Genomic DNA, 13,525 nt, shown 5'->3' with positions numbered 1-13,525 from the left:
GAACCACTGATACCTTCAAAAACGGTCAACCATGCAGAGTGATGAGAGAACCCGATAGAATTGCCCGCCAAGCAGGTATACTCCCCAGCGTCATCAAAAGACACATTTCTCAGTTGGAGGACTTCCATTTCCTTGTCCGTGGTGTTAAGGCCAGCGGTCTAGAAAATAACAAAGGAAGCAGACCCGACAAGAGGCCCAAGAGGGGGGAAAGGGAACCATGAGTAAAGGATTCTGAAAGAGAAAAAGGGATGGAGGAGCGTTCTCCTCCGCCATCCAACACCACTGAGAGCCCCCTGCAGAGGACTCTGTCAGAGAGAGCCCCCTCCCAGTATCTGTTAGTGGAGGAGCTGGTTAGGTTGAGTCTGCGCTGCTGGACCCAAAACTGGGCCAAACCCATCACCATATCAAAATACCTCAGTCTCATCTCTACATGCAAGAGATGGGCAACATGGAAAACTCCACAGCAGAACAGAACACACACGCTCACAATCACACTTCTGCAAACTATGTGAGCATTAGAGAAACAACAGGAGGTCTGGGATAGGTGTGCATAGGAGGACAGCTGGAAAAAAACAAAAGGGGGGAGAGGGAGGCCATGAGGCGTGTGAGGAGGACTTTGAAGGGCAAGGGAGCGAAAGTAATAGACGAAGATGGCAAGAGAGGCCCTTATTAGGAGGGCAGAGCACAGGCATGGGGCAGGAATGAGAGCGAGTCCAACGTAAACCTGAGACTAAACACTTTCAACTGTTCTGCTGGGAATTTTCCATAGCGTCATTTACAGTCAGGAGCACTGAGGCAGGAGAGAGGGAGGGAGAAACGGAGCGAGGGAGGGAGGAGAGAAACAGCTGAGGTTGTCTTGAGTTATATGGCCCTAGATTTTTCCAGGTGGAGCTGGAAGCGTCTCCGCTGTGTCGTCCCTGTGCGGCTGCGTGTCGGTTACCTGTGGGCTCATATCTGGTGACAATCAGCCAGGCCGACTGATTGGCCTCTCCTATATAATTGGACACTTTACATATATACTCTCCGCTCTCCTCCTCAGTCACATTGTAGAGGGTCAGCACCTGAGCATCCGAGCTATTGACCCCAGAATGCTGGAAATAAAAACATGGCATATACATCACAGGGAAAAATGAAGCAAAGGGTGAAAACAGAGATCAAAAAAATAAGTTTACGATTCATGTAGGATACGCTCAGAGCGATATTAACATCTAGTTTGTAGTTTTCAAAGGATGCACTTTACACCTCTTTTATAGATGGTATTGAATATCTATTGCAGGAAGAAGTACAACCCTTATCTCTAAAAAGTTGGGATGTTGTGTAAAATGTTATTAAAAATAATGACCTTATTTACTGTAAATGATAGAAAACCCAGATACTTTTATGTTGGGAAACTTTTGTCTTGAATCATTGAATTTTCCAGGGTAGTCTTTCCCAGAGAAGTGAACCCCACCCAGTCCTTGGATTGACTCAGTCTCTCTGAGATGCTCCTTTTTAAACCCAATCATGGCACTAACCTGTTCATTAACTGTGAGCTATTCTATCAGGTATTCAGTCTTTTGTTGCTAGTGTTTCAACTTTTTTGAACCATTTTGCTGGCATGAAATTATTATTATTATTATTTTTTTCAAATCCAGGTCAATTAAAAGGATTTTTTGAATCTTAATGTTTTATTTAACTTATAATGAATTTCTGGATTATAAAGCGCACATTTAAGATGCAGTCTATTTTTGGGAGTCTCCCAAAGGGAAAAAAGGTTTTAACGTTGATTTCATGATTTTGATTTCATTCAAAGTCAAAAATATTCACTTCTGAGCAGTGAAACAGCAACTTCAAATACGAAATAGGGCTGAACAAGATATTATTTTACAACAGCAATATGCACAACTGCCATCCCAGAACATGGGATGTTAATCACTGGATCTGATGCCTGTGATGTTGCCCCTTCTGTGCTGTTTTAAGAGAACAAAGATATATGTTTGTCACTTTTATGACTGATATTTTTCAAAATCCTTTCTGATATCACCACTAGGAATGTTCCTTTGCCGAGAATGTCTCTGATTACTGCAAATTATAACTGCATTTACAAGTCAAACCACAACTAGTCTAAAGAAACAACATTTAGTAAACTAACTTTACATTGCAATGGTGCAAAGCTGGTTTTCAGAATGTAGCTAACATTAGCAGTACTAGCACCACTGGCCTTCAGTTATATTTACAGTTTCCACACTCCTGTTCTGAATATCGTCACTCAAAGCTTTGGTTATATGTGAGCATAACCTGGCAGCCTCTGAACAACTTTATCCCGGTTTTCTAGAACCAAGATCAAAATAGTGCTGAACAACCCTGTTGCTATGAATTACAGAGCACTGTACAGTGCTCTATAACCCAGTACTCAGTAAAAGCAGTAACAGTGGCTATTAGTGGTGGGAGGCTGTGCAAGGGATTTGAATTTAACCTTATAGCCCGCTAATTGCACACATTCTAATCAACACCAGTATGCAAAGAACTGAACACCATGCAGGCAGTCTTTGTGTCTACTGCATGTAGGTTCTGGCTACTGACGTCACAGATACACCAGCATGGGGCAGATGCTCAGATATGCAGAGTTGGTAAGTGAGAGTATTCCCACTATAAGCAGCACCTTGCCCTTGTTTACACTGATATAAAACCCGACAATGTACATTACACTACAATACATTAGTCAGTGTTAAAGCTCCAGCTGTGTGCGGGAACATCTGTGAGCTAAAATGGAGGGGTTCCATTTAATTAGGAGTTAAACAATGGGGCTGGTTATGACAACTAAACATACATTGACCATTGTTAGTTTGGGATGATCTGAAAATGACTTAAGACCCAATTAAGAAAAATATATATCAGAAATTGTAATTAATGTAAATAAAAGCACTGCATTTATTAGGGCTTATTTCCTTTTCTCCTTTAAAAATGAAAACAGAATATAGCTCATTGTAAGGAGCAAAAAATATCACAATGGAAGTCATTTTTAAATATTATATTAAAAGTGTCAAGGTTGCATGAAAGTGGTTTTTGCTGTAATTATGGTAAAGAGTGCATATTAACCACAGCAGAATGTAGGATTCAGCAAACTCTTGACATGAAAAATAGGCAACAAAATGTGTCTGTTTCTCCAGATTTTGCTGTACATATCAAACAACATCCCAACTTTTTTGGAAACTGAATTTTAGCTTTGAAAGAAACATCTGCTGTAACCCAGACTCCTCTGTTTTCCTTTTCAGCATTAAAAAAACATCCATGTTCCATCCATGTTATCTTGAGCAGAACTAGACAAGCTCCTACCTTGAGTACACGGACGTACGGCAACCCATCAGGACCAACTCTGCTCCCGTTCACCTCGATGTGCTTCAGCCACTGGATATGAGGCTGAGGGTCACTGAATACTTTGCACTCGAACTCCACGTCACTTCCGACCACTGCGGTGCGATTAGCAGGGAGACCGGCCTGCAGGATTGGCCTGTGAGGAGAGCGCTCTGCAGCACAAACGAAACACACATGAAGGTTAGTGTTGGTGCAGATTTTCGAGACATGTGAAACCAAAGATAAACATGTGCATTGATTCAAAAGTTAACACAGATGACTGACTTTTGTACAGGGGCCAAAAAAAAAACCCCTCAGTCACGTCAACAGCTTTGGAAACAGCTGGGTTGGATGATAAACAAGATCGGCTGTGTAATGTTTCAGACTGCAATTTTGCATAAGCAGAGTTAAGTATCTATGTTCCTGATAACTACTGTGCAATCGTTTAGAGTTTGCACAATAGATGGCTGAGAAAGTTAAAGAGTCTAATCTGGAGCTGTTAGAGTGAAATGAAAAGTTCTCAAGGCTCCATTTAGAAGACTGATAAGTCCCCAGAGGAAACTTGCAGTCCAAGGATCTGGCAAAAAGTCAACTGTCCAGGATTTTCTGACCAAGATGTCTCTGTGGGGATGGTGCACTTGGAAACTAAGTGAGGCTACTCTCAACTTATCATTGTCTAGGCTTCTGTGGAGGTCGGAGGAAGCCCATGGGACAACAGGGACAGAGGAAACAGGACTGTGGTTTAAAGAACTGATGGTATATGAGTGAGTGACAAAACCGCTCCCAGAGGAATAATCACTTCTTTCCTCTACATGGATCTATCACTCAAACATGAGGAACCAGGTCTAATCTATCAAATGTCTGACAAAAAGTGCAACTTTGTGTACTTACTTTAAAGAGAGAGGGCTTTTAGAATTAAGTCGCATTAGATTGGTTGATTAGATGTAATCTGGGGGGATTTTTGTGAAATAGGAGCCGTATGAGTGTTCAACAGGGGATTAAACAAAAAATCAAATGCAATACTCAAACTCTCTTGAAATCACACTTTAGAATTCAAGGATTAAACGCTCTGTCCTTAGAGAACACTTTCAAATTTAATTTTAGCTTGTGGCCCCTTTTCTTGCATGTCATTCCCCACTCTTTGTCCCTAATTTCTGACACAGTCCTCTCTAAACAAGATCAAAAAAGCCCCAAAAGCAATCTTAGAGTTTAAACCACACACACCTCAGGCTGATTTAGAGTCACAAATTAACCTAACAGGAATGTTTTTGGCCTGTAGTTAAGCTGGAGTACCTGGAGAGAACCCATCATGCATGGGGAGAACATACAAACTGCAAAGAAAGACCCTGACCAGGATTCAAACCAAGAACCTTCTTGCTGTGAGGCAACAGCACTAACCCCTGCCCCTGCCATTCTCTGCGGTACATCTTCAAAAATTCTCAATAAACTTCAGTATATCCAAAACTCTGCTGCACGCCTCCTCACTCATACCAGATCCCCTGATCACATCACCCCCATTCTTCAGAATCTTCACTGGCTCCCTGTCCCCTACCGAATTCAATTCAAAATCCTACTCCTTGCTTTTAAAGCCCTAAACGCACTGGCCCCTCCCTATCTCACCGACCTCCTCCACCATCACAGTCCCACCTGTAGCCTCTGTTCTTCCACTGCCAACCAACCAGGTTTTAAGAAAAGTGCTTTATTGGCAGATTTGTTTATATCTGCTGACTGATAGGTAACTTCCTAAGCTAATATCTGCTGATACTGACATCACGCCCATAACTGCTTTGGTTGGACTGACTGATTAATATGACCTTTGCCAATTTTTGTTGTCTTTTCTGTGCTATGTCATCACCAAAAGGGAGAAAACATTACCCTAAGATCAAGATATCTTGATCAACCTTATACATACAGTATTTATCACCATCATAATGAATGTCAACACTCACCGACTACATCAAGCTGGTAGGTGTGATTGATGCTGCCGTACTGGTTTTCCACCACACAGGTATAGTTTCCCTTGTCTGAGGGGACTACTGACTCCATGATGATGGTCCACACGTGGTCCCGCACCTAAAGATTTGAGAACAACAGCAACAAAGTTAACTTACATAAACATAAACAGCAGAAGCATGTCTTCTAGTACAAGAATTACAGTAGAATTATTAGTTATAAGGGTCAAAAGTAAAATGCTTCTTAGGATTTACACTAAAGTAAAAGCTAAAATGTTATCAGTAGAACTTTATCAACACAAATGGACACAGTAGGGAGCCAGAGCAGCATTAAAGCCTCCAAATTTACATTTAACAGCTGGCCCTTAAAAGAGTCATTGTTCTCCATCTGCTTTCTTCCAGTTTAAATTGCTGTAAATCAAATTTTAAAGTCAAGCCTAACAAAGTCAATGATGTATTGATAACAAGATAACTCACTACTCCCTCTTCCTGTGACACCACCCCGTGTTTTAAACAGTTGATCTTTGTCCCACCACACAAAGGCCAGAGGAAAAATGTGTACATGTTTTATATAAATCTGCCCCAACCTGTCTTATTAGCACCGACTGATGTCTGGCTCTTTTTTCTCAGACATCTTATAGTTTTCTTCCATAAATCTGCCAGGACCGGCAGTGTGTGATTAACCGACAGACCTCTAAGGCAATGGCAACATCAAACATGCATATACAGAGACCGAGCTGTACGGTTTCCCTCATTTAGCTAAAAACGTGATGAAGGAGTCCAGCTGCCTGCTGCCAGATGTGTTGTGCTTGGCTTCATATACATGTGGTCTACATTATTCTCTCCCTCCTGCACGTCTCCATGCAGGCCATATGAACAATAGAAGCTCGGCTATAAAAGCTAAAGTGTGGGAGGGATGAGAGACGTCCACGGCCGCTGATGCAGACCTCTGCACCTTGACTGAAAAAACAGCAGCCAGATGGTGAAGTGTGCTGCCTGGCTGGCTGGGTGGGTGGGGGGCTTGGCTGGGGGGGTAAAGGGAGCAGGCAGCTGAGAGGAAACTCCTAAATGTGTCCCAGCTGGAGAGAAAGATGGGGAAGCACGAGATGAGACCGGACTTGACTACACCTTGATGGGAAGAGCAGATGTGGGGAAGGAGGAGGGCAGTAAAGATCCACACACGCTGCACACCTGTGAGGCGACTTCACTGATGTAGATATCCACAGAGATGTCAGTGTTACGGTAGTTTAAGGAGAACGTTTAGAGAAGTATATGAACCGCCTGTAACATATACATACTTCTATTGTTGCTTTATTTGGTGGAGTTTCTTTGTATTTATCTCTTATTATCTAATATCCTATGCTCTGTTGCGTAATTTCTGTTTACTGTACAGTATAGTGTTCTCATAATGCCAGAATTTTGATACCTGACCTAACTTTGATACCACCAATACCAAGAATCATGTCACTTGATACTGGAACAATGCTGGCTGTCTACTCTACCTCACTGGTCAGAAAAAGTGATCAATGCAAGGGCTGGACAGTTTGAAATTCACAGTTTTAAACAACCAAAAGAGTACAAAATATACATTTTCAATTAACTTTTAATTATCTTATCTTTCTTTTACACTTACCAGGGCAAACTGCAGCATTATATTTCTAAATACATAGTTTCTCTATGTTAATATGGTAAAATTTAGTGAGTTTTATGCAAATTTAAGAGACAACTAAGTATCAAAATGGCATTGTACAGTACAGGTGCATCTCAAAGATTAGAATATCATGAAAAAGTTCAATATTTTTTGTCACTCTTATATAGACTTGTTACCTATAGAGTGAAATATTTCAGGCCTTTATTTCTTGAAATGTTGATGATTATGACTTACAGATACTTACAGATACCCCATAGACAATGTATGGGGTATTGTCAAGAGGAAGATGAGAGACACCAGACCCAACAATGCAGATGACCTGAATGCCGCTATCAAAGCAACCTGGGCTTCCATTACACCTGAGCAGTGCCACAGGCTGATCGCCTCCATGCCACGCTGCATTGATGCAGTAATTCATGCAAAAGGAGGCCCAACCAAGTATTGAAGGCATAGAAATCAACATACTTTTCAGAAGCCTGCCATTTCTGTTTAAAACCTCCTTTTTTAATTGATCCTTAGTAATATTCTTATTTTTGAGACACTGGATTTTGTCTGGTGTTCTTATCTGTAAGTCATAATCATCAACATTTCAAGAAATAAAGGCCTGAAAAATTTCACTCTATGTGTAACAAGTCTATGTAATATATGGATTTCACTTTCAGAAAAGAGTGACAAAAATACTGAACTTTTTCATGATATTCTAACTTTTTCATGATATACATGTATATAGTACAGTACAGTTATATCTATGCAACCTTGCAGTAAAATGTTTTTAAGGATCTATTAGAGCTGGGTGTTATAAACCAAAAGGTATCACAGCATTTTTTGGGTTTTGCTGTACAAGTTTAATATCAGTATAAAACCAAAAGGTATTATGCATATGAACAGACAGGCTTTTTCGTTAAACTAAGCAGCTTGGCTCTACTTGGCTTGATTCGGCACGACAGCCCAGCATAGCAGGCGATTTGCTTTTCCACCACAGCTGAGCCACCTTTTTGGTTCCACCAGAAGAAGAGGCACCTATTGCTTCTACTTCAAAGTTTCTTCTTCTTCCATTGGTAACCCAGAAGGTATTTTAAAGTTTTGTGCAATTGTTGCCACTTTTAGCACATCTGCAAGGCACCTCTGACTGATGACAAACCACTGTGGCAACACTGTGCCACGCTTAGATGTGGGGCAGGGGCGCTTAGGCCCTGCTCTAGCACAGGACCATTCTGGGCGGAGTTTGGCGTAGCCTGGCGCGGCCAAACTGGTGACAGAAAAGTAAATCAGCTGGGCTTGGTTTAGATCAGTGTGGCCAAAAGTCATAGTGGAAAAGCCTTATATCAACCCTCTTCTCTTCCTCAAACATACCTTTTGTGATACTCAGCTAATGTGTGTGAATGAGAGCGGGAAGAGATGTTTTACAGTCACTTTGTTATTGCAGCTTGTGACTGAATCTAATCTAATTTCTCTCCTGGTGGGTTGTGGAAAGCTTCTATTAGTTGTGGGGCTGTAATCTGGTATCAATACATTAAACCAAATAATTTCTGCCACGGGATGGATTTTTGCAACCGGTTCAAACACAAGCAGTGTACACACAAGGCATAACCAATGTCGCCGTTAGCAGAGTTGGCAGAGTAATATGTGACAACAGCTCAGTCTTAGTCCAGTCATCTGTATGTCTGACAATGGCACCAAAGAGCAACCAGGTAACAAGATGAACATCAACTATTTGTGTCAGCGTAAATAACATGAAGCACAGTGATCCAGTAAAAGATGTATTTGCTCTTCTCCATAATTAATGTACATAAAAACAGCAGCATACAGTGAGTGTCCTCACTTTCCAGAGCGTCTCTGTTGGCCTATCTGGGACTTTAATTGGAGCTGCAATGGGTCAACTCAGTTCATCTAGAGCCCAGTGCTACAGCAATTGATATAGTAACTAAACAGCTATCTAAAGTAGGGATTTAACCCTTTAAAACCTGAGTTTCTGGACTCTTTTCTTATTTTAATAATAAAAGGCCCAGAAAATGTCCTGTGAGTACGTGCTTTTGCTCATTTTTCCACAATACTTAGAACTTTTAATATATGGCAGTTATTTACATTTTACTGCATGTTGGGACTTCCGGTTTGTAGATGAGACTGTAGACAGCTAAAACGAAGAGCTCCCGGCCGAATAAGTTTTAAAAAATGGAGAAAAACCTTATAATCACTCGACGACAGAAAAATAATTAACATGGATAAAACACATTTTACTGCATGTTAAGAGTGTTTTAACAGTTCAAAATGAATAAAACACAAAAAACAAGGGAACTTTATGCGAGAATCTTAGTGAGAAAAGGGGAAATTACAGTAATTACCGAATGCTGGTTGTGAAGCACAGTTTCTCAGCTTTCAGAAACTGTTTGAATTTTTCCGATAACACAAATAGTCATGCAATTATGGTTATGCAAAGTGTGCTTCAACAGTGCGTCGGCCGCGACGCACTAGGATTTAAAGGGTTAACTCCAAGATGACTCAAAGAAGCAAGCTGTGGCATTAAACGAGGTCAGCAAAGCAGTGGTCAACACAGTTTGATGTTAATTCACTGATGCTGCTAAAGCCAAGTTAAATCACTGATAAAAATGATGTTTCTGGCAAGTTATTCACAACAAAAGTCATAGTTTTTATTTTGCTTGAGTGCTTTTATTGTGACACATCAGGAAATGTGGTGGTGTTAGTAGCAGATTGAAACTCCTCAGCAGGAGAGAAATTAAGCTTTAAACTACATGTGTTACACACTGACATTTTAGCATAACAATGTGCAACAAAGGGCAACAAAAATGCAGTGATAGAAATTTAAGGCCTGAGCTTCGTTTGAAAACACCAGATTTCCTGATGAGGCTGCTTCATGATAAAAGTATTTTACCAACTTATAAAAAAGGACTTTTAATTGTAAATACTGTGGGAGATAAAATATTTATCAGCAAATTACAGAGATATGATTAAATGTTAAGACCAGAAGAATTATTGCAATGAACTTATAATAGAATTTTCAGAGCCCTAGATCTGATTTGATGTTCATTATCGTTGCAGATTATTGCCAATCGATCCTTGATAACTTCCTTGTCTCTTAATTAATTTGTCTTATTAAAATTACGTTCATCAGTAAATGTGCCACAGTGTCATTTACAGTAAATGTTGACCATTGAAACTGGTTTATAATAGATCCGGTCCACACCTTTGTTAAGTAAATCCAGAGAGTGCAATAAACTGTCTTATCAACTGCAACAACCGCACAGTTTATCAGCATTATGGCCATATTTAAAAACCGCCTGCATGGAAACAGGAAGACATTTACAAATAGTTATCACACATTATGTATCAGATATAGAAGATATCACAGGAGATGGAGATATAATTTCAGACAAGACGATGCACCGATACCCAGAATGAGGACAGTCACCATACAGATGGCTAAGGTTGCCCACCTGGAGGGATCATTTTTATGGCACAGCCATCCTTTTTGAGGCTTTGGGTTTCATCTTGTATTGTTTTTAAGGTTAAACATGAAACTTTCTCTGCTTCTCACTTGCAGGAAATGTTTCTTACTCCAGGGGAGGGGGAGAAAGAGAAAGGGGGGGGGGGTGATCTAATGTGGGGATGAGATCACTGACACATCTCCACTCTTTGTGAATGAGTTGGTAGTGATTCAATGAGAAATGCTAAAGAGGTTGTCCTCTCACAAAGAAGAAGGTGACAGGGAGAAAAAGTGCTAAATATTTGTATCCCATACCTTGAAGCCTCCGATTCGATGGTCTCTCTTGAACTCTTTGCCGTTCTTGAACCATTTCAGAGTGGGAGTTGGGTTGCCGCTGGCCTGGCACCGAAACTTTACAGTCTTACTGGCTGGAACAGCGTGAAGCTTTTTCTCCATTTTTTCTGGATGGGCCCATTGTGGGGCCATGGCTAAACAGAACACAGAAAAAACTAATGAGCAATGAAGGAAGACAGAGAAAATATCCTTTGTACAGATGTTTAAACCATTGTATTTTCTAAAGATAATTCTAAAAGTCAAGATACAAACTCATATGAGTACTTATTTACACATGATTTTTTCCCCAAAAGGAAATGAGGAAATTCAGGAAGATACTATAGTATGAGAGAGGGGAAGCTATGCTGTGGAGGACAGTAGCTCATGGTTGAGTCTCAGGTGTACAGCCTGACTGATCATCGGTAAAATTACATGCACAGGAAAGTGAAGCTACAGTTATAGCTCATTTAGGCCTTTAAATTCTTTAACTGCCCTTGTCCTAGTATACAAGTATTGGGGAGAAATCAATTCATTGATGGAAGTATGTCAGACGCTGTTACAACAAGAGGCTTTACGCCCCTTTTCAGCTTGTTCCTATAAGCCTGTCATTTAGTTAACATGTTACATCATATACCAAAGCATCTACAAGCTGCATTTTCAAAATCACTCGCCAGTTGTCTTGTTTCAACCCTGCTTTCTTTCCAGGTCAAAGTCTGGCACAGGAACTGTGGGACATGTCCAGAACACCTATGCAAATTTGTCCCCCATTGGCATCATCAAGTTGTTTTTATCTTACTAGAACTTTGATATAGAATTATTTCAAGGGACTAACATGTTGACATGTATTCTTAAAGTGAAATTTTAGTCAGACTTAAACAATAAACTAAACTCACATTTAGAAAACTGCAAGCATACTGACCGGGGGGGGGGGCAAATGTTGGTTTCTTTGAGCAATGTTAAGCAAATTTTTTCAAGTTATCATCCACCAGGCAAGGTAAATAGAGGTAGCCCCTTAAGACTGACTTTGTTACAGTAACCAACATAAAATTACTACTCGTCCTGACTCATTTTATGAGCTAAGCCGAGAGGACCTGACATGCTCACTGACCAAACAAATAAATTAATTCTAGCAAGTCTTCCACTCATAATGCAGGATAATGTCTATCAATTAACAGTGCCCCCAGGAAGCACAGCAAATGTTTGATTGTCAAATAAAGGAAAAATCTGTAAAAAAAATAAAACTAGGTTTAAAATGAGCAAATTTGGATAATTTCTGCACCAACTCTCTCTTATTAAATAACCTGTATTTTAAATATTATAAGCCTTGATTATTATATTATACCTCATTATATAATGCATAAAGAAAAAAAAAACTTAAATTCCATTCCTAGTACTGACTGAGAGCAGACTGCACATAAACCAGCAAAGAAGATGCTGCAGCACCCTTTTAAAAATACAGGACCTGGGACCTTCTTCTGGGGTATGGCTTTGGAGAAGCATAGGAGACCCCTAAATTAGAACCAAAATATATATTATATTATATATATATTCAGTTTGTCTAAGGGGACAAGGAGATCACTAAGAGTAAACTGTAAAGACTGCATGGTCTGGTGTGAAGACCTTGCTTAGACTGTTGCCATATTAGACATTTTTCAGCTAAGCAGCTGAAAATGGATGGATTACATAATACATGTTTAATTTATAGTCCTCAGATTCTTATCTATACAGAACAGCCTACTCGTTTTTTTTTTCCATTAAAAGAAAACCCTTTTTGAGATGCCTTGGCTACAAAACTTACAAAAAGAAAGGATGGGAAATTAAACTCAGGGTGCTTTGAGTTCAAGATGAATGTGTGCTGGATTTTTGTGGGCAGAGTGGGCAGCAGTAGCTGGATGATGAAGCCTGAGTGTCTTAATTGCTCGATAGACAAATTGGAAGACATCTAAGGTTAACCACGGCGAGTCACCGCAGGGACATTCCTCATGTAGAAACTGTCACCGAGGTAGTGAAAAAGCCTCTGATTCAGAGTGAAATCATTCACCCAAATGTGACCCGCACACACACGGCAGACCCATAATTGAATCATAAAGCTCTCAAATCACTGAGCGTGACGATTACTCATAACCCTGTAACACTGGGCGCACGGGTAATGACCATTTGTTACAGTAGCATTAGTAACGTGAGGAGATCGGCACACTTACGCAGCAGCTTCTGACTACCCAACAGCTTGGCTTCTTCTGATGAGGACTCTTCATCTTCATCATCATCCTCGCTGGAGGCCAGGGCATCAACTAAGGAAAGAGGAAGTTATTGTGAGTGCACCATTATGTTTTAAAAGATCCACAATGTATTTTGTCAGAGATGCAACATGTAGGATATGTACTATATGAAAACATATTACTAGAAAACTACCAACATGAAAATTTCCTACTTGGACTATAAACACCGACTGGGTTATCACCGACACAAACCATAACCAAAATAAGACAATTAAGGCAGTTAAAACTGAAAATCTGCTCCGTTTGGTTCTCTTGGTTCCCTTTACCTGTTACATTGAAGTAGACACTGTGGTTGCCAAAGGTGGTGCAGGCATACAGTCCAGAGTCAGTCAGCTCAACAGTTTCGATCTCCAGCTGTCCTTTGCGGATGCGTGTGTGTTCTCCATCCACGACTGCCACATGGTCTTTGGTCCAGTTGACAGCATGGGATTCCTTGGCAGTACAGCTCAGTTCAAGACGATTCCCGGGGTAGAGCGTGAACAGCTCTGGCTGCGTTTCCACCGATACTGCCAAGGAAAATAACAGAACAGGGTTG

At 40.5% G+C, this 13,525-nt stretch overlaps 1 protein-coding gene across 3 annotated transcripts in view; it reads right to left on the bottom strand.

Moving 5' to 3' along the window:
- Positions 1-13,525, bottom strand: part of fgfr1a (fibroblast growth factor receptor 1a) — a 52,076-nt gene that overhangs the window by 22,705 nt on the left and 15,846 nt on the right. For 2 of the 3 annotated variants that reach the window (XM_041786823.1, XM_041786824.1), the window contains exons 3-8: positions 13,257-13,496; positions 12,913-13,002; positions 10,694-10,866; positions 5,283-5,406; positions 3,316-3,506; positions 14-158 (exon numbers count right to left, since the gene is read on the bottom strand). In XM_041786823.1, the coding sequence (XP_041642757.1) occupies positions 14-158; positions 3,316-3,506; positions 5,283-5,406; positions 10,694-10,866; positions 12,913-13,002; positions 13,257-13,496 (963 nt within the window). Of the gene's footprint in view, positions 1-13; positions 159-940; positions 1,092-3,315; positions 3,507-5,282; positions 5,407-10,693; positions 10,867-12,912; positions 13,003-13,256; positions 13,497-13,525 lie in introns of all 3 variants that reach the window. The other variant, XM_041786826.1, reaches the window with a different exon arrangement.

The sequence above is a fragment of the Cheilinus undulatus genome, linkage group 5 (assembly GCF_018320785.1).
Source record: "Cheilinus undulatus linkage group 5, ASM1832078v1, whole genome shotgun sequence".
Taxonomy (NCBI): domain Eukaryota; kingdom Metazoa; phylum Chordata; class Actinopteri; order Labriformes; family Labridae; genus Cheilinus; species Cheilinus undulatus.
Note: the sequence above shows the minus strand (reverse complement) of the source record. Positions and strands in the feature narration are given on the sequence as shown.